At 44.3% G+C, this 24,656-nt stretch overlaps 1 protein-coding gene across 1 annotated transcript in view; it reads left to right on the top strand.

The window, feature by feature from the left end:
* Positions 1 to 24,656, top strand: part of LOC121047591 (atrial natriuretic peptide receptor 1) — a 98,893-nt gene that overhangs the window by 11,098 nt on the left and 63,139 nt on the right. Inside the window, exons 3-9 of the mRNA XM_042292002.1 lie at positions 303 to 469; positions 1,110 to 1,244; positions 6,369 to 6,507; positions 17,448 to 17,539; positions 21,322 to 21,466; positions 22,100 to 22,184; positions 23,905 to 24,037. Coding sequence (XP_042147936.1) covers positions 303 to 469; positions 1,110 to 1,244; positions 6,369 to 6,507; positions 17,448 to 17,539; positions 21,322 to 21,466; positions 22,100 to 22,184; positions 23,905 to 24,037 — 896 coding nt within the window. The remainder of the gene's footprint in view (positions 1 to 302; positions 470 to 1,109; positions 1,245 to 6,368; positions 6,508 to 17,447; positions 17,540 to 21,321; positions 21,467 to 22,099; positions 22,185 to 23,904; positions 24,038 to 24,656) is intronic.

The raw sequence follows: 24,656 nt of genomic DNA, 5'->3' as shown, positions 1-24,656 counted from the left end.
GGTGTCAGTTGAGTTTCGGTTTTGAAAGGCGACCGAAATTGGTCCTTTGGCGCAGGCTTGGCGCAGATTACGCATATTTTGACAAAATGTTGCAGGATGTATCAGGGTTAGTCCCTTGGCGCAGTTTGGCGCAATTGGAGCAGCAATCACATCACTGAATTGTAGGAAACGCTTCCGCGTCTCGTAAACTTGGAGCGTGGTCGGGAATCCGAAAGAGACACACTGCCGTTCTCACCCTTCCCGCGACTAAAGCTACCAACCTGTGTGAGCGGCCCGTGATGCGGGTATCTTTTTGGTCGCAGTCTTCGTTATCCTGTGCACTGGCGAAGTCCTCCGACGGATCTTGATCCTTGCCCACGGACTCGGCATGTCTAATGGAGAGTTTGTTTTTCTCAACGTAAACCTCATAGACAGTCAGAGCGAGTCAAGCGGGTTATCTTGGTACAAGCCTAACGACAAAATGAACAGGGTAAGTGACGCATGCTTCCTTGGTACTGGGGGTATTGTCAACGCGAAGCTAAAGGCTATTCTGAGTCATAGCCTATTCAGTTACAGACGTAATAGCTTTGGTTTGCTTTTTGGTAATACCTTCGCTACGGAAGAAATACTTCGAGTGTTAAATCGCGAGTATTTTTACAATTAGTACTCTTTCTTTATACACGCCTAAATTTTCGCTAAATGGTTGTAGACAACCGAAATTATTTGATTAGATCTATTACACAGAATTTGTGACCTGCTTTCATTTAATTAATACTGGTGCGCACTAAACTTCGCAACGCGCATGCGCAATACAATAACTAGTTAAATAATTATTTTGTTGAGCGATTAATTAATTGGCTGCTTGCTTGATCGAACCCTCGACAACAAATTGAGATTGGAGCTTGAACCAATAATAAACCCGAAGGACAGATCAAGAAGCAAGTTATGTCAACATACAAGAGCCATGCCACGAGTTTCTTCAATTGTCACTGACTGTAGTTATGTGAATAATATTTTGACGTTATGATTAATTTCAACGTGCTGAGCGGCTCTGCTTCAGCAGACCGCAGCGGCTACACGATGAACACCCATACGCAAGAACATAATTGTGTTGTTTTGTTTTCTTTCAGATCGCTAAAGTGATGTATCAATCTCTAATGGTAATTCGGGTTCGAGTTCCAACCACAGACGCCTATAGGAATTTTGTCGCCTTACTTATCAAGTCTGCTAAAGACAACTACGGTATGACCATATACGACTACGATGTGAGCAAATTTTCTTGATATATTTTTTGCACATGTAGTCATTTTTGTATAAATCATATTTGAAAAAAAAAAAAAAACACTGCCTGGTAGGTGCTGTATCGTGACGTCCCAAAACAAAATATCTTATTTGCTATTTGTTAGCATTTAAACCCCCATGAAAATCTTCATACAACTTCAGGAAATCTTTACTCGTCCCTTGGTCGAAAGTTCAATTTTCCACAAACAGTTGCGTTTTGAGCAAACTTCTATTAACCATTCGTGTTAGTGAGCGGCATAGATGTTAGCGTACACCTAAGCGTAATTCAGTTTCTCCACTAGATTTAACGGGCAGATTGACGTCACGTGACCTCAACACCAATTCAATTCCCCGCTAAATTTAGCGGGGAGACTGAATTTACGTTAAAGGAACACTGAAAAAATTTTTTTTTCTTTTTTAAACAGTTTTGTTGGGACACGCGTGTCTCGAAATTAAAATTTACGCGAAAACAAACTTCTTAAATCTTGACCGCGCAAGGCGCGATTCATTGCACATTCGGGAGGTCATCTCCCGGCAAGGGCGTTCGCATGGTCAAAGGCGGGCGGGTGCAAGCTGTTCGGGTGGCGCTTCTCAAGCGTGTGTTGGCAATTTACCGGCACAATTTTTGCCCGAGCTTCAAAAGATCGGGCAGTGTGTCGGACAGACTGTATCCGGTATCGTCACATCCGAATCGGCTAAGGGTACTAAACAAAACAATTCCCGCTGAAAGCGGTAAATAGCGTGCTCGAGTGGCAAACGAAGCCATTAAGACAGACAGCCATTTGTGCTCTGAGACAAGATAGCGAAAACAATGAAGATAAAGATAACTTACGTTTTAATGAAAGCCAACATTTTGCAAGAGTTTGTCCAGCCTGCGCAAGGTCAGTCTGCTCTCAGACACGGGCTCCATCATGGTAGCATATATTACTTTGTTTTACAACTGTGTAATAACACTTTATTACACTGCTGAAAAAATGTATGTATAACGATGCAGTCCGATACTTGAATACGCATTACGATTTTAAGGAGGGTGGGCGTAATGAGAATACGGAGGATTCCAAAAAAAGCTAATTATAATAAACAGAATATGGAAAGCGACGCTGGCAAGCCTCCTTGGGATCCTTGTAAAATGGCAACAGTTCCTCGGAAATCCAAACAAAAATTATTGAAAATTGACGCGCGCGCGGAAAGCACCACACTGATTTATTTATCTGCCCTTTCATTAATTTTATAATTTAAGATCCTGTCAGCTGTACAGACTGTGGTAATGTTAACATTCTGAAAACTTTTCTGAAGCCGCATCTCAAAGAGCCGTAATTTATATTGTTTGCGCATACAGCGTGCTCATCGTACCAAAGACTCATCGAGAAGACGTTAACAAAGCTCACGCGGGACCCAGGCAAATAAAAACGCCAGTTGCCGGCGTTTTGTATTCGGGTGGAGAGGGTCACATGGTGCGCCGCACGCGCGTTTTTGGTCGCCGGTTTCACCGGCAAGGGCTCGCCGGCGATTGACCACCCGAATTCGCCATTAGTCGGTAGTCACCTCCTTTCCTCTTGTTTTCTCTCTATTGGCATTTCAGGCGAGTGGAGGAGAGGTGGATAGGCTTGGCCATCACGCTTAGGTGAAGGGAGCGTATGACTATCTCATTGAGGTGGAAAGAGTGTATACACAACTCCGTGACGCCATGAACTTTCGGTGCACAATTTAAAATAAATCTCGCGCCGTCATTTGGGCAGGAGATCGAGCCATAAGGGGCGCTTTATAGAGCTTGTTGTACCCATTGCCCGGTGTTTACTAACACAGTATGACAAAGCAATCGAACCGCGCCTAGCACGGTCTGAGCACAAGCGCTTCGCGCTGGCAGTGCTTTGGTCGCCCGAGCAGCGACCTTCGAGTCGTCATCTTCAATTCCTCGGACCAAAAACAAACAAGAAAATACGGTTTGTTGTCCCTACAGCTGAAGCGTATTGTTAGAGGCGTGATTGTTCGATCTTCTCGCCATTATTGCTCTAAAAAAATTGTTTTCGCTTAAAATTAATTTCTTGACACGCGTGTCCCTCTTCAGACTTTAAAAAAAAAGAAAACATTTTTTTTTTACTTTTTAGGGGTCTTTTAAGTAATGTGACATACGTTTCACCGCTAAATCAAGCGGGGAAACTGAATGCGCAGTGTTTCATTATGGGAGGTCACGGACCTATTCATCAATTCAGTTTCTTTGCTAAATTTAGCAGGGAATTGAATTGGTGTATAGCCGTGTTACGTCCCATAATGCAACGCGCGCGGTCACGCCGGCGGCGACGCCGCGAAACACGGGAACGAGCGCCTAAGAGCTGCGCTCTAAAAAATGGAAGACGTTTACAAATCCCTGTAATGCGCAAATGGAGCGCAGCTCTTGGGGAGGAAGAGGGAAGGGTACGGAAAGGAGGCCCTCCTCCTTTTCGTACCCTCTCCCGTCCTCCTTCCCTCCTCCTCCCGCTGAACTTGTTCATGGGTGACGTGGCACGAAGTCATGTGACGTCATTTTCCCCGCTAAGTTGAGTGGGGAAACTGAATTGCTGTTGAGGTCACGTGACGTCGCTTTCCCCGCTCAATTTAGCGTGTTAAGTTTTACTGCTAAATTTAGCGGGGAAAATGACGTCACGTGAACTCAACACCAATTCAGTTTCCCCGCTAAATTTAGTGGGGAAAATGACGTCAGATGGCATTATGTCACGTCCCCCATAAACAAATTCAGTTTCTCCGCCATATTTAGCGGGAAAACTGACGCCACTTGACTTCAACACCAATTCAATTTTGCGCTAAATTTAGCGGGGCGGTTACGTTGAAACGACGAAAAGGACGCCTAAGAGCAGCCCTGTAAAAGCAATCAAAAATCGAAATTATATACGGCGAAGGCGGGAACATTGGGCCGGCAGCCAGGACGGCATGTGATAGTGAAAACGCGACATTTCGTTGAGATTGCAAACGCTGTAATGACAAAATGTGTGTATACGTTAGATGATAGAGGCAAGTAAGACCATAATAATGCCCATTTTTTTTGCGGAGAGGGAGCATAATACTGCGACAATAGTCTCAAAAACAACACACTAAAAGGGTTTTTTTTTTTTTTTTTTTTCTTTTTACGTGTATGATGCGTTTGTTCGTTAGCGCTCGAGCGCGCGCTCGCTGGGTTGAATCGAAGTCCGGGGCAACGAGCCGCGCGCATTCGAGATATCACTCCGCGGTCCCACTGGTCGGTGGCGCGAGGATCCTTCGCTTGTTAAGGGGTATCCACACGAAGGAGAACTCTGCGGACGGATGTCGTGACGTCAACAACCCGGGAAACTCCGTCCCCGGCTCCGCCGCGTGCACCTGGGGAGCTTTCGTGCTGACAGCACGAAGCCTCCGCGCCTCCGCCACGAAGGAGAACGGCGCCGCGAGGCGTCAAAAAGGGATGACGTATGTCTCACGTGATGCGCGCTCCGCGGAGGAAAGTAGCGGATTTCTCCTTCATGTGGATACCCCATTATAGCCGATTCACACGACGGACTGATCCGCGGACGGATTGCTCACGTGACGACACATCCGCGGTTCGTCCGTCTCCCAAGCGCATCCACACGAGGGAGACGACGAGCAGACGCCAGTGAGGACGGACCGAACCTGTTCGCACCCCACAGTGCCGCGAAACTCCCACATCGCACAGTAGCACCGTTGTCCAAGAGAGAAATCGACGGTTGCTACCGCGATAAAGAATCGTACGCCGCTGCTACGTACAGATCGAGAACAAAACACCGGGACAGGCTTCGCGCGAAGCGCCACTAACTTTACTAACCCAAAGCATGACAGTGACACAGGCATGATCCTGCCCGAGAAAGCTTCGGCGTAGACGCGACGAACTTCTGGGCTCACGGAGGGGCGTTTGGAGATGCCTTCACGCGCTCCGCGCTCGTGCACAACACTGAAGAACACCACATCCACAAGAGAGGGCTTGCTCGGTGAAATCCTGATTGGACGTGCAGGAATTATCGCGGCGTGCTAGACGAGTTTTGACGGGAGCTTCTTGACACGGACCCGGAGGAGCACCGGAACCTGCGTCGCGTCAGCCGGACAAAGTTTCTGGCGTTTCTCTCACGCGTGGAACCAAGAATCGTACGACAAAATGAACCAACAAACGCACAAAACGCAACGACGCGCCATTTTTGTTTTGAACGACCAGAAGCAAAATACCAAGAAAACCATGTACCGTTGCCAGACTAAATGCTTTCCAAGTCAGTCTGCCGCCAAACGTCCGCGAGTGAAAAAGGCGCTCGACTTTATCAGTCCGCGCCTCCGCGGAGGAGGCGCGGATCGCAGGAATCGGTGACGTGCCGGTCACGTGGTACACGGTCCGCGGACGAAAATCGCGATTTGGTCCGTCGTGTGAATCGGCTATTATGGACTGACAGTGGTCCTGGTCTCGGAATATGCTCCTCCCATCGCCGGAGACCAAATTTGGCATGTTGCGATCCTTGATTGCTTTTTACAGCGGAGCTGTTAAGGGATAGTTTCCACAGTGTCATGTCCGTCAGCAAACAAATGATGACACGAAACCCTGGACAGCGACCGCCATCTATAAGCGACGGCGGCAAGCCAAGTATTTGGTTGCCGCCGTCGCTCATATATGGCGGCAGCCTTTCCACTCTGGCTTGCCGACTTGCGGCCTGCCATTACTTTCCATCGTGCAGCTCCGCTGGTCTTCCTTCTTCACCAGAGTGAAAAGGTTGAATATTTTTAATAGGAAAAGCGACCGCGTATTCTCATTATTTAGAGACTTCTAGGATGCTTTGAGCCAGCAGAGTGAGTTATCGCCATATATAGGCGATCTCAGAAACCTCCTCAGGGCACCTTCAGTTACATAGTGGATGCTTTACATCCTAATTTCTCCATTAGTGGAACCTATCGAAATGATTTTATTGATTCATTGATTGATTGATTGACTTTGCGTGATGCGTGCTTCTATTTTAAGGAGATTTAGATTTCACCTTGAGATCTGCTCGTTATTTTTTAATTATTGGACTCGGTGTAGGAATTCTAAACAGCAATGCAGCAATCAAGGTAACTCCGTGAATCAATCCTGTCTCCTTCAGGTAAATCCCGTGGTAGCTGCTTTCTACGACAGCGTTCTTATGTACGCCTGGTCTCTGAATGAAACACTCGCTGATGGCGCCGACCCCACCGATGGGAGGGGTCTAGCGCGAAGACTTTGGAACATGACCTTCAAAAATGGTAAGACTGATCTCTCCGTAGACGACTCTACTTTGTAACGTCTGTAGGTGAGCGAGTAGTAAGCAAGTTCGTACCTTTCGCGAGAAAAATAAAATGTGCAAAAGCGGCATCGGGTTAAAGAGACGTTATATGCAAAGACACAGTGATGACGTATGACTGTCGTTTTCTTCTACTGTAAAATGAAAAATAGCTGCATAAAAGGAAAAAAAAATATTTACTGGATTCTAAAGGCCGGTTCCCACATGCAGTGAAGTGCTGATACAGCGCTGTTCAAGTGTCGTCAGCTACTTATCGTCTGCCATGAGCAATAGTTTTGACGGTGCGATACAAATCTGGTGAACGCTCCAGTCAGCACCCGCTTAGCGAAAAGTCAGCGTGTGTGAACAAGCCTTAAAGGGGCCATGAAATGACCTTTGTACTTTTTCCCAAATAACTTTTACATTAAACCTTCAATGTTCACTAAACGCCGAACATGCATCCGTTTTCGTTTCGGTTTATTAACTTCTACACGAAAAATAATGAAATATCGAGCTTTTTTTTCTCTCCAACTCACCGCAAAAAATGCCGCGGCATAATTTTGATGGTCGTGACGTACTTTGGTACCGGAACGTACGAGAATGGGGGCATTAGCGGAGAGCTGAAGGTGTGCCGGTTTTACCGCAGGGTTTTACAGCATTTTCGTGAAAACCCCGAGACTGAGGTATTGGCAGACGACGACAAGGAAGAAAAGTAGAACGTCTCAAACACAGCTAAACCATTATTAAGGTCAGAACCCTTTATATAGAGTGGAAAAAAGGAGGAAGGAAAGGGAACCCTTCTTCACATCACCTCTCTCTTCAAAAAATATGACACAGCGCTGATGACGTCGATGCCACCGACATATTTTCTGAATCGGCGCCTCTGATCACAGCGATAGCCAGGGACACATCGCAGCTAAGCGAAATTCAATAAGATACGTTGCGCCACAATGACAGCATGGGTATGGTCCCACACGCCGGTACGCCTTTTGGAAGGTGCGTCGAGTCTTCCGACGGAGACTCCAGTTCCTCATCGGAATCGAACGACAAAAAGCGGTAATTCAATCTACGGAATGTTCCGAGCATACACGGATGACCTTAGGCCTGGGGTCTCTAAACCGATGATCCTGCACCAAGTGTTTTGACGTGATTCCTCAAGTGGCAAGAGGTAAATTTGCAGCCATTTATTTTTAAGCTTCAGACTGCACAAACTGTAATTCGGGCATTTGCAACGAGCGCGTTGGCTACGACTGTGTCCGTCGTGACCGGAGCAACTGGAACAACAGCTCTGCGCCGCGCCTACACACTCTTGCAGCCACTGCAACAAGCGCAGCAGGTCGTCAGCACGGCGGACGCTTCTACGCTGCCGTAAGCTGTTTACGTGGTGCCTCTAAAAAGAAGGGGGCGCGCTGCCACTGATTGACGTAGCAGAAAATGGACATAGGGGTAGACTCGCAGGACAGAGTAGATGGAAAAGAAATTAAAAAGATGCAGTATACACTCTTGAACGATCACGACTTTAACATCAATACTTTACCGATAGTACAAATCTCGCCACAGGCCTTCTCGACGATTGAAAAAGACGATGTTATCTTAGCAGCGATATAGCAACGCAGAAATTGATTTCGTGATCACATAGACGTTGCGGGAGTTCAGGAATGCTAACACTAATGACTTTTCTCGGGTAATGAAATCGCGTCAAAATTCGCATCCTTTAAACACGCCATTAAATCCAGTACGCACCAGTAATACGTTGAACATGAGCACACGCACGGAACGCGCAAAATAAGAAATCCGGGCGATGTTCGCGGACATAAATGCCAAGAAAGCACCACTGTAATCTAAGTAAACAAACACGACTGCACGAGCTTTTCTGCTGTCTTGCGGGTGCCGCCACAACATTGCCGCACGAGTATCGATCTTCCCTCCTAAGACGTGCTGGGTTATCATCGCGACACACGACGGGAATTCAGTCAAGGATAGCTTGAGCTTCCATCACGCCAACCATGTCGACGATCACCACCGACGCCATGTTTTTCTTAAGATAGCAGGAACCGCGACCGCGTAATCGCAGTCTGATCTTTCTCTTGCTTCGTTTACCACACGATAGATGGCGCATGGCTCTGGACATTATAAAATTCGGCAATTTCCGTCACATCGCTAACTGTGCTACAAAATGTAGATAAGAATATTCTTTAACCAAACTTTTAATGAACATTCGCCGGCTATTTATTGTTTATGATCGCGGTGCTGGTAAGGTAGGCTCTTATCCAATAGGCGACGTGGATTCGGCTGACGTGCTTTGGCATCGCGGATGCATCGCAGTGAAAAGCCAGAGGGCTTTCGAAGGAAAAAGGATATAAATGAGTCCGCTTTTCTTTTAAAACTTCTGTGTCGAAAAAAGTTTTTTGGCTCCCAATTTTTGTGTTTTGATTTCCTTTTCAAACCTCTTACGACGGGCGGTGGATGAAATTCCATTTTAAAATCGTTTCATGGTCCCTTTAAAAGCCGGTTCTCACATATAGCGAAGCGCTGATGTAGCGCTGATCACTTGTCGTCAGCTAATTATCGTCTGCTATGAGCAACAGTTTTGACGGTGCGATACAAGGCTGGTGAACGCTCCCGTCAGCACGCGCTTGGCGGGAGGTCCGCGCTATGATTGTAGTGCTCCGCCGCATGTGTGAACAGGCCTTGACTCTTTCCAAAACACAATTGCAAGCTTAACGTTCGATTGGTGCCCTGGGCACCAGCACGCGAAGCTTGCGCGTGAACGTGGCCTTGACAGGCTTGCAAGTGCATGTGTTTGCCCGCGCGTGTAGAGACGTGGCGGCGGCCACATGACGTGCTTGCAACGTTACTAGAACACGCAGTTGTAAAATTCACTCTTGAAACCCGGACCGCTCGCGTTCACCGAGACTGAACTTGATACTATTAAAACGCCACCCTTTAACGGCGATTCAAAACATGAAAGTTGTTTTTTATAGCTGCTGCGAGATGGCACTGCGAAATGGCGCCAAATACACTTGCGCGACTCGATTGGAGCGGTACGTGCAGCCGTGCAGTTTCCGAAGTGGCCGCTTCATGAGAAATGGCGGCGTTGCGATCGCGTCTAGTTCGGTGCTCGAGTACGGAACGGAGCCACTTTTTCAAAGCAGGCTCCAATGGCAATTTTTAAAGTGAGTTGTTGGAGGGTAGATTGAAATGGTTCTGGAATGAAAATAAAAATAATATAAATCTAATTCAATTTACTCTTTTTTTTACATAACTTTCCCCCAAATGTCGGCACACTTCGTCCAGCGTTTCTCCAGCTTTTAGTTTCCCTCCTGAAAGTGACTTTCTTCGAGATCCCCAAAATAACTGATCACAACCTCCATCACCTCTCCATTCGACATAAATTTATTTCCAGCCAGGAAGGTTTTGTTCGGGAATATAGATGTAAGACCTATGTAGCCAAACTTCGTGGGAATAGGGTGGATGCTGAATAATTTTAAACTTCCATTCTGCCAGTTTTTGCTGAGCGACTGCACTTGAATGGGCGGGTGCATTGTCGTGGTAAAACAGCACCTGTTTCTTGACCATTCCCGGACGTTTTTCTTGAATTACTTGCTTCAGCTTGTCCAGAAGTGTTATGTAATATTGGGCGCTAATATTTCTTTGATTTCGATATAATCAATGAGAAACATTCCTTTTCTATACCAAAAAACTGATGCCATCACTTTGCCAGCCGACTGAATGGTCTTTGCCTTTTTCAGAGCCAATTCACAAAGCCCAGCTCATTGTTTAGATTGACTTTTTGTTGCTGTCGTGTAATGGTGGACACAGTACTCGTGCATAGTTACAAATCGTCACTTGAAATCCGTTGGATCTGCCTGAAACATTTGCAAACTGTTGGCTGACGTCCGGGCTCGTATGCGTTTTGGCGCCGGATTGAGCAAGTGCTGCACCCATTTTGCAGAAAGTTTCTTTAATCCAAATTCATTCTGTAAAATATGAGGAAAACGTTAAGAATAGATGCCCACTGCTTCCACAGTTTCCCGGTATCCAGCGGTCTTCCAAAACCAAGCCATGCATTTTTTCCACAATTTCTTGCGTGGTCGCTTGAACGTGGTTCGTCACTTCTGTCCGTAGGACCACGCTTGAATTATGAAACTAGAAACCTCGCAGTGGAAAACGAAGTCGATGAGTTCCCAAGAATAGCATTCAACCTAGATGTAATTTGCGCGGCAGTTAAAAAAAAATGATGGCCACTCGTGTTTTGCTTTTATCCACCATTGAAAATGTTCGTGATTCCTCGACTAGAATGTTTGTCAATGCCAGACTTCTTGAGATAGCAATCTGACATATGTGATCATTACATACGAAAGGGTTGTCAACATGGCGACAACAAATATTTGGGAAGACAAAAACGTTAGTGGCGATTCTGGAAAAATTTAAATCTAACGTAAAAGCGTTGCCTCCTTGGAATCGTCTACAGAAAAGTTTTCTACACGTTACTGAAAAAAGTAACCGATTACAATTACATTTACTTTATTTAAAAATGTAACTAGTTAGAGTAATCAATCACTGCATCACAAAAGTAATTAAAAATTACCAGAAAAGTAATTGACTACGTTTCACCTTACTTTTTTAACTTAAAAAAAATTGTAGATAAGATAAACTTCTGTTCTAGTTAGTACGATCTATACAAGCACGCGCTGGGGAACTCTTTCGAGATGGAACGGGGAAGGAGGGGGCCGGGGGGGGGGGGGGGGGGGGCCTTCTAAACCCTAGAGGTGGTCAGTGCAGAATGCAGCCGTCTATGCTGCAGCAACTCCGAATCGTAACAACCCGTATAGAGGAAACAAAGTACCAGCTCGAGAGTCAAAACTTCACTGAGCGCGTTGACATTCTAATCCTTCTGGTATCTCATCGTTCTTTAGTTCTTCCGGTATAAAAGAAGTGTCCAACGTTGGTGCAACATAGACGAGTGACGCACGGACAGGCATAGCGAATTTTTTTTTTTTACGTAAAGAGTTTCAGTTTAACCATTATATCTCTATCGAAAACATATTATTGATTGCTTGTAAAAAATAGTAATTAAATTACAGCCAACGTTACCCCAGAAGAAATGGAATTGAATCATTAAGAAGTTGCAATAAAGTGTAATTCATTACAAGTGATCAGTTAGTTTTAGCTAGTTACGCAGAAGTCTGCTATAGACCGATCTCATCAGACAGTTTTGCACGTTGTCACCATGCATCATGGAAACTAGCCTTTCTGCGTGCGTGACAACCCCGCTGTGGGTCTGCGCAGAGCCGTATATGGGGAGAGTTTGGTCAGTCTATGATCTCGCCGCCGTAACGCTCTCCTCCCAAGTGAGCCAATCAGCACGCGGTGTAGAGCGAGAGGCATGAGCGCATCCGCGTGAACTCCCGGCTGCTCCCACCTGAGTGGGGAGGGCCGCCATCTTCGATCATTCTCCCGGCGGAATGCGTGGGATCGGCATCTAAATCTCGATTATTGCCTTTTATATCGCTGGCTCTGGCAAGAAAATGACATTCTGTTATTCCTCGGTGGGTTAAAAAGTTAATAAATGAAGATTTTTCGGCGTATGGCCACAAACTTTTTATTCAGGCGAAAAAGAAGTTGGCCCGTAGCAGACGACGCGTAGCCTCAGCAGTGCTCTTCTCCGACCAGTCTCCGACAGCGTTGCTAAAAAATGGCGGTCGTCTCCTCTCTGCTCCCTTCTTTCTCTCTCGCTCCTTCGGCGGTTTCCTCCCTTTCATTTACTTTTCTCCTCTCCGGCGCCTTCGTCGCCATACCCACTGGCCAAACTCTCCCAATATACGGCTCTGGGTCTGCGCAAGCAGAGCACGAGTTGTGCAGTGCACTCGCACCTGCCTCCTGTGGACTACAGTTATACCTAATGTTGGTCATGTCGAAGTTTGTTATGCCCAGCGTTGTTTATGCCAACGGTGGTTATGCCGGCGTTAAACACACGTGACACGAATTGCGAGATCGGTATACTAAAACACTTGCACGCTCATATACTCCGTTCACCCTTAAAAAAGTCATGAAATGAATTTTTGGCTGGGATAAAGTATTTTAGATTTCAATCTTACTAATCGCATATTGTTTAGTGGGCCAAAAGGAAAAGGTTAGGTAGTCAAAAAACCTCTTTTAGGTACGAGAATTCGAAAATATAGCGGACTATTTCGTGCCTCCTTTCCTTCGAACGCTTTCTGACTTTTCACTGTGATACATCCGCGGTACACCTAGCACGTCAGCCTACCCCAGCTCACGCATTGGACCAGAGCTCTACGTCACTTGGACGCTCATCACTCATTCGCTCATCAACAATCAATCCTTAGACGAATATTTGATTTCGCATTCGTGGCCAACGAGTACTGTGACGGCACTTATCATCGCTTGCTAATGACAAGTTCCAGGGTCTGCCTAAAAGAACTGCTGGAAGCTTGGAGTCATTAAGGAGTCATCGTACCGGTATCCAAGCACGTCATGACCGCGTGATTTCACATTTCGCTTTTGAGTTGAGAAGATGGAAAAGAATCTCATGGGCCCCTTTCAACTAACACTGCGGTAAAAGCTACAAGCGTGAGAAAGTTATGCGTTTTGGGGAGGGGGGTCGGCTTCCCAATCCTCCTCCCCAAAACGCATACTACTACTACTACTACTACTCCAGGCTTCGAGACGTGTATTTCTAGCGCGAGCACTCGTTCTACGGAAGAACGCCTCCAAGCAGCGACCTCGTGCTTTCCTGCTTTACGCGATGGTTGCAGCCTCAGCTTAAAACGTCAGCTTAGTGTCCAAATATTTTGGGGCTGTGCTTTTGTGACGTCAGGCTCAGCGAGAGAGAATACTTGACCGGAACTTTATTTCGGCCTCTCATCCGCTGGCTCCGTCTCACCGTATAAAACACTACAGCCAAAGCTACAGTTACCGGTGAGAAAACCATATGGAATACTGGTCAGACTTTCGTGCCAGTCTGAAGCTCTGATACGCATGTCTGGACAATATACCAACGGGGTTCATAACTAGTTTGTGATTGGACCTTGTAGCGAGGCAGGGACTTAGTCTGCTCATCATAGGGCAGACCTGGGTAAGTTACTTTTAAAAAGTAATTCGTTACAGTTATAATTACTTTCAGAAAAAAGTAGCGAAGTTACCATTACAGTTACCGCAACAAAAGCGTAACTCGTTACAGTTACAGTTACTTTTAAAAAGTAACGACGTTACTTTTCAGTTACTTTTTTATAACACAAAAAAAAATTAGGAAAAACTAGAAAACGCTCCTTACCAAGTTTTATTGCATAAAATTAAAAAGTACGCTTTTTACTTCCTAAGGTAACTTAGCAGAAGTTGCTTCTCGAAATTAGTTTTTGAAAATTTCCACGCCGGAGTAGTGGCGCAAATCAAAATACGAAACATGCGCAGTGCGGAGTACGGGCGCTAATCAAAATACGAAACATGCGCGGTGCCCTGCGCGTGTATTGTTGTTTCCCGGTTGATCCACCCGATTAAAGAGCGTTTTCACAGAAAAAAGAAAAACCACTACATAGATAGTGCTTTAAGACACTAAGACGTAAGTGTTTAGTCACAAAGTACATGCGCGTGCGTAAAGATAACTAGATTTTTTTTTTATGAAATCTACACGTGGCAATATTCGGGTCGTAACTCGTGAGCAAGAACATATTCACAAGTTTGTGCAAGGCCAACTTGACACTCGAAATGTCGGAATAGACGGTTTGAAAAGTGCAAGGAATATCTAAATTGTACCTCGTTCAGTGATATATTATTCATAAAACACTGGAATTAACGACAAAAGTAACGTCGTTGCTTTCATCATTACCTCAGAAAAAAAGTGATAGAACTACAGTTACAAGTTACATTTAAAAAAAGTAACTCGTTACAGTTACAAGTTACCAAAAAGTAACGAAATTACAGCAACGCGTTACTACTCAAGACTGTCACAGGGTGAGGCGAGTTACAGCCTCAATGACTGCTTTAATACTACGTGTAAAGTAGACCTGCATAATATTGTGCCACTGCTGTCAGTTATAAGTATGAATATTTGTAAAAATAAAAATAAACAATTTGTCACGGAACACGTAAGTTACTTATTCCAGACTCAGAAATGTAATCGGTATGAAGAATTAAGCAGATCTCATCTGGGCCTTTATCTATGACGGTTTAAGTACGCACAGAGAAACCAAAAACCATGATACATGTATGGTTTTTACTCCCAGTGTTTCATACATGGGCTTTGATAGTGGTTACTACTGCGGTGATATATTTAATGCTCGTACTTCTGTTGATGAGCATTCATACATGTGCATGTCTAGAACAATATTGAGAAAGTGGACATGCCTCACCAACTTATTTGTTCTTTCTTTCAATTGCTGATAGATGACCAGGATCGAAGATTTCAGGCCAAGGATTTGGGTACATGGTACACATTTATATAAATACAGCGTATCGCACTAAACAACAGTAATAATAATAATAATAATAATAATAATAATAATAATAATAATAATAATAATAATTTTGATTATGTTTATTTTCTACAGTATACAAATGGTGGTGACAGGGAAAAAAAGCCTCAAAACGAAGCTCACCGAGTTTTCCGTATTTGAAAAAATTGGAGACGACGGACCAAGAAGGGGAGAAACCCAAAACGTCCCAATTGAGGCGTACTGTGTTTGCACCCTTCTTCGTCTGTCGTGTGCGTTTTTTTTTTTTTTTTTTTTTTTTTTAATACGTGTAACATTAACCAGCTCGCCTGTTTACTTCCTCTTTCACCGCGAGTCCTGCAACTTCCAAGCCATATTTAGGTTAGATTAGCGTTTAAGTTATTTTCTTATAAATGTACAAATTCATGTTTTTTTTTTTTTTCATATATCAGTACACTAATTTATAGTTTTTGTAAAGCATTGTTAATATATTCTAGTTGAACGAATATCTTGAATGAAATCAATTTGGATTGTTGGCTCGTTTAGAAGAAAAAAATTAACCACGTGTCTATGATAACTTGAGGACCCAACATAAATACACTTTTAATAAAATTTACTTATACATTGGTCAATTCATTTGGCAAGTGATCTAAACGTGGACATTTTTTACCATACTAAATTCATATCTAGATGAAGCTACGGTATATTAAGGGCTATGCGTTATTTGCATGAAATAAATATAGCAATTAAAGAGCTCATTTAACCAACTGAGCAGAATCACTTGGACAAGACCACTTTCGTTTTCATACCTATAAGATTCCCACTATAAAATTGATAAACTAATTTCAAATCATTAAATGTTTGTCTCGCATTCCATCAGGCAGATGTTCCTTAAACTATAATAGAGTACCCATTATCATGCAGTACAGTTTTAATTTAATAACTTATTTTAATTACTTTCCCTGAAGCCGTAGTACAGTTTTCTTTTTAAAGCTTACGGCATTATTGAACATACGCGGGAGTTATAGAGGTTTCCGCGAATTTAAGATCGTATGTAGGGCCATTCATAAAGTTCGTGTTATCGGCACCAAAATTTGAAAAAGGGGAACAAAGCAGGCACCAACACGAATGCGCATCCCTCTAGTTTCGGCACAGGGTCACTGCACAAACATTCTTCGCAACAACCTGTATATGAGAAAACTTCACGCGCACAGAAAGAACTCCGCAATGAAGCAACCGCGGAAAGGTTGCAGCTGAGCGAGAGCAACCTTGTTAACCTTTTTGACCGCCTCGTAACTATGGTCGAGTTTTTGGTTCACCACTATGATCCAGAGGCAAAATTACAAAGCAAACAGTGGCAGCATGTAAACTCACCGGCACAAAAAAAAAATAGCAGAACTGCCGTCGTCGGGAAAGTTCATGCTGAGCGTGTTCTGGGATTGCCGTCGTGGATTGCTAAGACTGCAGGGACAGATTATACTTACAAAGGTCTAACGTTTACGGGCAATTATTATCGTGAGCCTCTCACAAAGTTGTAAAAAGCTATCAAGGCAAACTGCAGAGGAAAGCTCACAAGAGGCGTTCGTCTACTTCATTGCACTGCCCAGTCTCACTCGGCACTCGCACTGTTGTCGCACGCGGCCTCTTTAGGTTAGGAAAGTTTGCGCCATTCCCCATATTCACTCGACTTCGCACTTAGTGACTTTTTTCTCTTCCCTCGCATGAAGACTCCACTGCGTGCGTAGAAAGCATTTTAAGGACGACGACCAAGTGATTGCAGAAGTGCAGCGATTCCTGAACACTCAGGACGATTAGTTCTATAACAATGCCTCTTGGCAGGTTGTTCATAGCTGGCAAAAGTGCGTGACTTTGGGTAGCGCATACGTAGAAAAAGAATAAACCCCCACACGAGCTTCAATGCTTAATCTATTATTTCATGACAAAACACGACCCTTATGAGCGCCCCTCGTATTTAGCACTCAACGTAGTAATTAGTGTTTCACTGTTTCACCGGTATTTTGAACTCTGCACGGCACTGAAAAGCTAATAAAAAAAAGGGACATGCCGAGTGTTTTGAACAGCCTTCTAAACTATCTCGCCACAAGGATTCAAAAGTTAATCAAAACGATTTAGTGTGTTCAAGTATGGAGCGCTTAATTTGTGTTATATCCGACTATCATATGCTATCCTTGTTTTTGTATTCGCATTTTACTTTAATTTATATGTAAAACATCAAAGCAAAGCTATAAATAATGCTGAAAAAAACAAGAAAAAAAAAGAAACACTTTTGATCTTATCACTAAAATACAGTAGCGCTGGATTTATGATCAAACCACCTAAACGTGCGATTCCTTTGGTTGGTTCTGTTTTTACCGTTGCGCTAAGCCGGTGTTTTTTCTCTAATAGAGCTTTTTCTTAGTTTTTTATCCAAAAAGTGCAGATGTGTGAATGAGTTGTAACTCTTTATCAGGCCTCACTGGAGATATAACCATTAATGAAAATGGAGACAGAGAAGCTGACTATACCCTCAACGATTTGGATCCTGAAACTGGACTGATGGTGGTAAGTTTCTTCTTTTTTATTGAGTGATAGAACAATATTTACAGTTAGATGGCTCATGAGATACATATGATTTAGGTTACATTTTATGGCCCTATGACGGCTTAACTTTATTATTGAATCGCGTCCTGCAATTCACGAAAAAAAAAACTTCAACATAGCATGGAACTTCATTACCAAAAGCAAGAGGGACATACAAGACAATATAGATGGCACCGGCTTTCAAACTGCAATAAAAAGGATCACTGACTAAACCGTGAAGCCAGTAAACGTGTTTCTTTTTTCAGGTTGAAGGCTAGTGTTGTCTGTGTGTTATTCGGTGTTCCTATTTTCTTTTCGTAATTTAAGCACCAGCACGCTCGACCATCCACAAGAAACTTGAGCTTCGTAAACAAGCGCGAAGTTCAATTCTGGAGCTATGATTCCATGGGGGCCATTTTGGAAAGAAATGTTTTGACTAAAATAACACTATCTAAATATAAAAACAGTTCTCTAAAGCGAATATTACAATATAGGGCTCACGTATTGTATGTAGGATCTAAAGAAATAAAACTGAGACGCTGCACAAACCTTACACTTAATCACAGTTTCCTTATCACTTCAAATAAAAAAATCGAACTTGGACGCTTCCCTTTTTTTTTTTTTTTTTGCCCTGAACCCTCAATTGCTTGAGGGCATTCTTAACTGCAGTAATTAAAAAAACACCGGTAAATGTTCAGCACTGATGCAATATTACGGCACAGGGACTTACCCAGGGGGAAGGGGGGGGGGGGGGGGGGGGGAGGGGACCATCTCGCCTGATTCCGAGTCAAGAGGTCCAACGCGTCAAGAGGTCCAACGAGTCAAGAAGTCCAATATTGGACCTCTTGACGCGTTGGACCTCTTGACGTGTTGGACCTCTTAACTCTCCGTGGATCTCTTGACTCGGTGGATCTCTTGACGCGTTGGACCTCTTGACCCATATTGGATCTCTTGACTCGTGCCTCGATGTGTCAAGAGGTCCAACGCGTTAAGAGGACTAATATTGGATAGCTTGGCTCGTTGCATCTCTTGGTGTGAAATATGTACAGGCAAGGGGTGTGAAATAAGTACAGGCAAAAAATAGAAAAAAAGAACAACTATAAGGGCACCTCAGCTTTCTCTTACGATGTGAGAATGCGCGAGCACTACCTTTTCCCGAGTTATGTTGCCGCAACGGATAGTGCGAAAACCAGGCAGGGGGTGGTTTCGTGCTCACGTAACCAGGGAGGTCACGTGGCCAGGGTTTTTTTTTTTTGTCACGTGACCACAGACTTTTTTGTTTGGTCACATGACCAGATAGGTCACGTGACCAGAGAGATCACGTGACCAAAGATATCACGTAACCAGAGCTTTTTTTTATTACTATGTTGGATTGTGTTGGACAAGTCACGGATTTTGACGACGGATTTTGCCGACGGCTTTTTCGCTGACTAGGCCAGGTAATGCTCACGCATTAAAAAAGCAGACAACAGAGATGCTAACAATAAAGGCGGAGAAGAAAAATGTCTGAAAAAGAGCAAAAAGTTGAGCTGTGAAGACTTCCACACGGCAGGGGGGATCTCACGAACACGGTTTTGATACATCGTTTCTGGCCGGTGATGTAATCAGTGCTCGTGCGTATCACCCGTGATTTGCTTGGTTTCTGAAGCGACAGAAACTCGCGCGCTGGGCTGTGGGGATCGCATGCTGGGCACTGGATTTGTAAACACCGGAAATAATTGTTGTTATAAACTGTCAAGCTTATAGCAACATTCGTTTGTTGGGAACCTGTGTGCCTTCTCTCTTCTACCCCTGACCACAAAGTCGTAAATCTGCATCTCCCGTGTTGTTCTCTTCCGCGAATATCGAACACGTAACCGGAAAGGTCTTCACATTTCACAATTTGAGATGCCTTTTTTTTTTTCTAGGAAGTGACTACTTCGACATCCGGGTTCGAAATAATTGTAAAACTATTTTGAACACATCTTTCGTCACATACGAACGATATGTCCATAGTTATTTGCTATTTCGACGTATGCCGTCACACTAAAGCACTATTACGGCGTTTGAAGTCAGGATAACTGAGCATAGTTCTTTTTTCTTAATTTCTGTGACATCATTTTCAAAAGTTGTAATAATTATTTAAATTTGTTCACATCTCGTCAAAATAGCTTCCTTGATATTTTGAAATGCTTGGTCTTCGAAGAACTTGAAGAGACAGTTTGCCCTGGCGCAGCATGGCATGCAAAGTTAGTAATTTTTTTATTCGCCATGGCCTAGCACTGGACACACTAGGGATCTATCGGCTTCAGTGATCGACTAGCTTTCCGACACGAACTGTTATTCAATCGACTTCAACCTCTATGACCCAATTTTCTAAAATTGATTGAGCAAGTAACCCACCATCTTACAATTCCAACCGACTAACACATCGCGTAATTTCAACTAAAAATAAATCATATCGACAGACAAGCGTTAGGTAATTCGTGCAAAAAATGCCATAATCCTGAAACGTTGAGTTTCATGGTTTATTTCACAGCATTCTCAAAAATAAAGAGCAGTGAAGGAGTTACATATCGCTAGCATAAGTATTTGTGGCTGCTCCCTGCTTTTGAGTAAGCAAACGGCACAAATTAACCCGCCATAGCTCGCACCGGTCATAACAATTCAAGGAGACAATGCTGGCATTCATTTGCAACACTCTATTGGACGCCAAGCGGCATAATTTGGGCTCGTTTAAAGACGCCCTCCAATGATATTTGAGTTTCTTCCCATGTTGTGTTATTTACCTCTTTAGTGATTCGGTGAACTCAGTGAATAAAAACTAAAGCATAAAATAGTAGTGCATCATATTTTTAATAGAAGATACGAGACCCCGGGACTGAACAAAGTAACCCAAGGAAGTATTTGCGATTACAAATACTGAGATACATGAAAGGGAAGGCTAAACGCCAGATGGGGGCTGAGGTACATTTGTATTTTACATCTCGGGAATTTGAGAGACACTTCCGTAGAAGTGGCATAAATAAGTCCTAGAACAGAGAGACTGAAACACAGATATTAAGTTCTAGAAGTCCAAAATATGTCGTCAGGCACTATCTATTATTTAACACTCAAATACATATACACTGTGGCCAATAGTATCTGTCTACTTGTCTCCAATGGCTATGTAGTACTTGTATTCTCCAAAATATTTCATATAGGTCAAACAGTCAGTAACCGTTACAAGCAGTCCCCCCCCCCCCATTAATAGCAATATCATTATAAACAGAGATGATAAAAATAAGGCTCGATGGTCTTCTTGACGCGTTGGACCTCTTGACGCGCTGGACCTCTTGACTCGATGGACCTCTTGACGCGTTGGACCTCTTGACTCAAATTGGACCTTTTGACTTGTTGGACCTCTTGACGCGTTGGACCTCTTGACTCGAATTGGACCTTTTGACTCGTTGGACCTCTTGACTCGGCTGTCACGTGGCTATTGGACCTCTTGACTCGTTGGACCTTTTGACTCGTTGGACCTCTTGACCATAAGCGATCTCGCCCCCCCCCCCTCAAAATCTTTTATTTTGCTGGGGCCTCCTCTCCCCCTTCTCCTCATACAGCATTTTGTCATGGGCGAGACTCCACCCCCCCCCCCCCCCCCCATCTAAATCCTGGCTACGTGCCTGCTACGGCATGCCGTTGCTTGCAATCATCATTTGAGGAAGGTCTCAAAGGGTAACTGCATTCGATATTTATACTACCATGACGGTGCCTGACTTTGCAACAACATCTGTCTACAGCCGGTCGCCACGTTCTTTGGCTTACGCAAGACATTTGAGTACCTAAAGAACAGTGACATCCACTGGCCCGGAGGACGCACGACACCACCACCTGACGTCCCCGACTGTGGCTTCACAGGAGAAGCAAGCCATTGTCAGTTACAAGGTAAGCCTAGCGAGCACCCCATTTATCTAGAAAGGCTCAGCCAAATTCTGGTGCGGCTTCTGTGTGTATCCAATGCCCCCACCGAGACAGCGTAAAAGTTACAGGCCATAAGACTCGCTTGTCCGGCTGGTGTTGGCTAACAAGATACTCCGATTGTCAAATAGCCGTACCAGAGGCATTGGCTTACCCTCGTTAAAGTCTAAGCGTCCATGTGTGCATGGAAGATTCCGCAGTTCACACGTATACCACTACCCCATTTTCGTCCGTCATCTCCGGTTTTCAAAAATGTGTAACATAAACCAGCTTGCCTGTCTGCTCACTCTATGTTGAGTCATACATTTGTAGACAAAAATATTTGATGAAACGGTTCACCATCAACGACCTTACTTGTTACGTACATGAAAGTCAAACAAAATCTGCGTTATACAAAGCAGAATAACAGTTCCTGGGGGGCTCCTCCTGAATAAGTGACGTGTTTTCTAAATTTTGTCTGGTAGGGATAAAAGTCGCCCCTGGAAAATAATATTTGATTGAAAAACTTATCATGTGCTACCATATCAACTTCCGTTACATATGCTACCCCATCACATGCGTTCTAAGAGAGATGACTCACGGGGTTTGTTTTCCTTTCAGAGCCCTTTTCGCCGTACGCTACAGCAGCAATCGCCTTAGTCGGATTTTTGATAATAGTTTCAATCGCCGGATTCTTCATAATCAAGTAAGACCTCTAAGCCACAATGAGTGTCCCTACCGCTCACGTGACTCTGACCACTGCAAACCCATAAACAGAGCACAGAAAGTGAGCACCGATGCAGGCTTGCTGAAAACAAAATGAGCAAACATTTTAGTTTTCACCGTGTGAGAAATGATGCATTGCTGAAGCTATTGCATGATTGCGCAGAGGACGCAGTCTCTGAGCATTGCGGGTTTAACTTGGCAGTGCTTTGTGTCGCACGATATTAGAAACGTTCGGCCGCAGTTTATTTGTCCACGGCGACTATCATCTCTATGTACACGCATGGAAACTGTTTCATCTAGTGTTTCTCGCTTCGAACATAAGTGCAACGGGGTCAGCACGAACACGAACGTTAATTCATTTATTGTTGTTGTTGAGGATGATGTTTTTTAACCTGGTCCCAATTAGAAATAAGAAACCTGAATATACTATGCAGGGCGCCATTAAAGTAATATAAAAAAATATGCTACAAATAACACAATAATTTCCTTTGGATGACGTAATCGTTCGCGACGAACGTCGCGTTACAAGTTGGCGGGAAGTCTCTAACTGATTTTGAACAACTATGCTACAAATAAAAATCGTTTCTCATTTAAGAAGCATTTTGTTCCCATCCTATGAGAATCTTTGTGAAACTAAATTTTCACGTACGTGCACGCGATTTAAGCAGATCATTCTAAGCGTCGCAATATGTCATCGTTTGTGCTAGTAAGGAAATCCAGGGGGACATTCCCAAATACAGCGCTGATACGTTGCTATAAGTGACCATTTTAAAAAGTGCGCGCCATCATGTAGCTGCTGCGCCGATCACCGGGGTCCGCCATTGCTTGGGCACGGATTGTAGGCATATATTGGACACGAGGGCTGGGTTGAGCGTGAACTCGGTTCAGCATGAACTTGACTCAGTTCGTACCGAGGAGTGCTCCTTCAACGTTCGGAAAAGACTCGGGTCCAATCTCACGCTTTGTTACCCCAGATATGGCAACCACCAATGCTGCTTAATTAGCTTTTCAAAAGGATCTATTCTTCCGAAGGGTGTGGTTTTGTCAGGTAGACTAAGCAGTTAGTCCAACCCCACATAGAAAAAAATTGCATGGCATCAGGTTAGATCTTCTGACAGGCCATTGGTGTGGTCCCCGTCGTCTGATTCAACAGTTCGTCCAGCCAGTCACGAACAGTAAGGGCGAAATCGGATGCTGTGCCGTCCCCACCCCAGTTCATCTCGTGCTACCGAAATATTTTCTGGGCCCTCAGTATCAGAAGAAAACATACGTGCGAATCTGTCAAGACATAACAAACACCATGTTCGTAATGCAGTTAATGCAAAGGTGCAAGCGAGCTGGACAGAAATAACGATTTGGAGATTTCTGTTTGGTCTTTGACTCCCTTGTTTCCCTTCTCCGGGGATTATTATCGTCACCGTGGTCATTTAAAATCCGTTAGTGGCTTGCCGACAAGCCTACATTGAGTTGGCTTGTTTTGTGCTGACTTTTCAGCCTGTACTCTTGTTGTTCTAGATTCAATATTTAGTTTTTCAATTATTGGTGTATTGGCTAATTTATTTTGATGATGGTAATACCGCTAGCTTGGCTGTCAGTACCATAAAACCATGTTTGCCATATTAGTTTTACCTAAAAACAACAACTTCAAATGTCGAAATGTTACTCGCCCTGGTAACTGATTATTCACGTCGCTTTATCAGGAAACTTCAATATGAGTCGCAGCTAAATGCGCAGTGGTGGAAGGTATCCTGGGATGACATCACACTTCCAGGGAAGCTTCTGGACAATGGGAGTGGTAACAACCCCAGCCAACACAGCAGCCTTGCCAGCCAGGTAAGACAAAACCTAGACAGTTTTTTTATGCGGGAACGGGGCCTCTTTCCACGCCTACTTTTTGTAGTTTCAGCCTATGTCAGATAAAAATAATTTGAGGTAAGAATGCGTTACTTGACGTACTTTTAGAGCGCAGCTCTTAGGCGCCCGTTTCCGGCTTGAGCGGCGTCGCCGTCGCCGTCGGCGTAGACGCGCGGTGCATTATGGAACGCGTGACGTCACTGATGACGTAATCAGTGACGTCATCAGCATCGCCATCGTCACTTATGACGTCATCAGTGACGTTATCGGCATTGCCATCGTCATCGTCACTGATGGCGTCATCAGTGACGTCACTGATGACGTCATCGGAATTGCCATCGTCATCGTCACTGATGGCGTCATCAGTGACGTCACTGATGACGTCATCAGCATCGTCGGCATCCGCATCGTCATCATCATCGTCACTGATGACGTCATCAGTGGCGATGACGATGACGATGTGAATGCCGATGACGTCATCGGCATCGTCACTGATGACATCATCAGTGACGTCCCTGGTGACGTCATCGACATTCGCCATCGTCACTGATGACGTCACTAGTGTTGATAACGTCAACAGTGACGTCATGGGTGACGT

Source organism: Ixodes scapularis, unplaced genomic scaffold (assembly GCF_016920785.2).
Source record: "Ixodes scapularis isolate PalLabHiFi unplaced genomic scaffold, ASM1692078v2 PGA_scaffold0__279_contigs__length_252992795, whole genome shotgun sequence".
In the NCBI taxonomy this organism is placed as follows: Eukaryota; Metazoa; Arthropoda; class Arachnida; order Ixodida; family Ixodidae; genus Ixodes; species Ixodes scapularis.
Note: the sequence above shows the minus strand (reverse complement) of the source record. Positions and strands in the feature narration are given on the sequence as shown.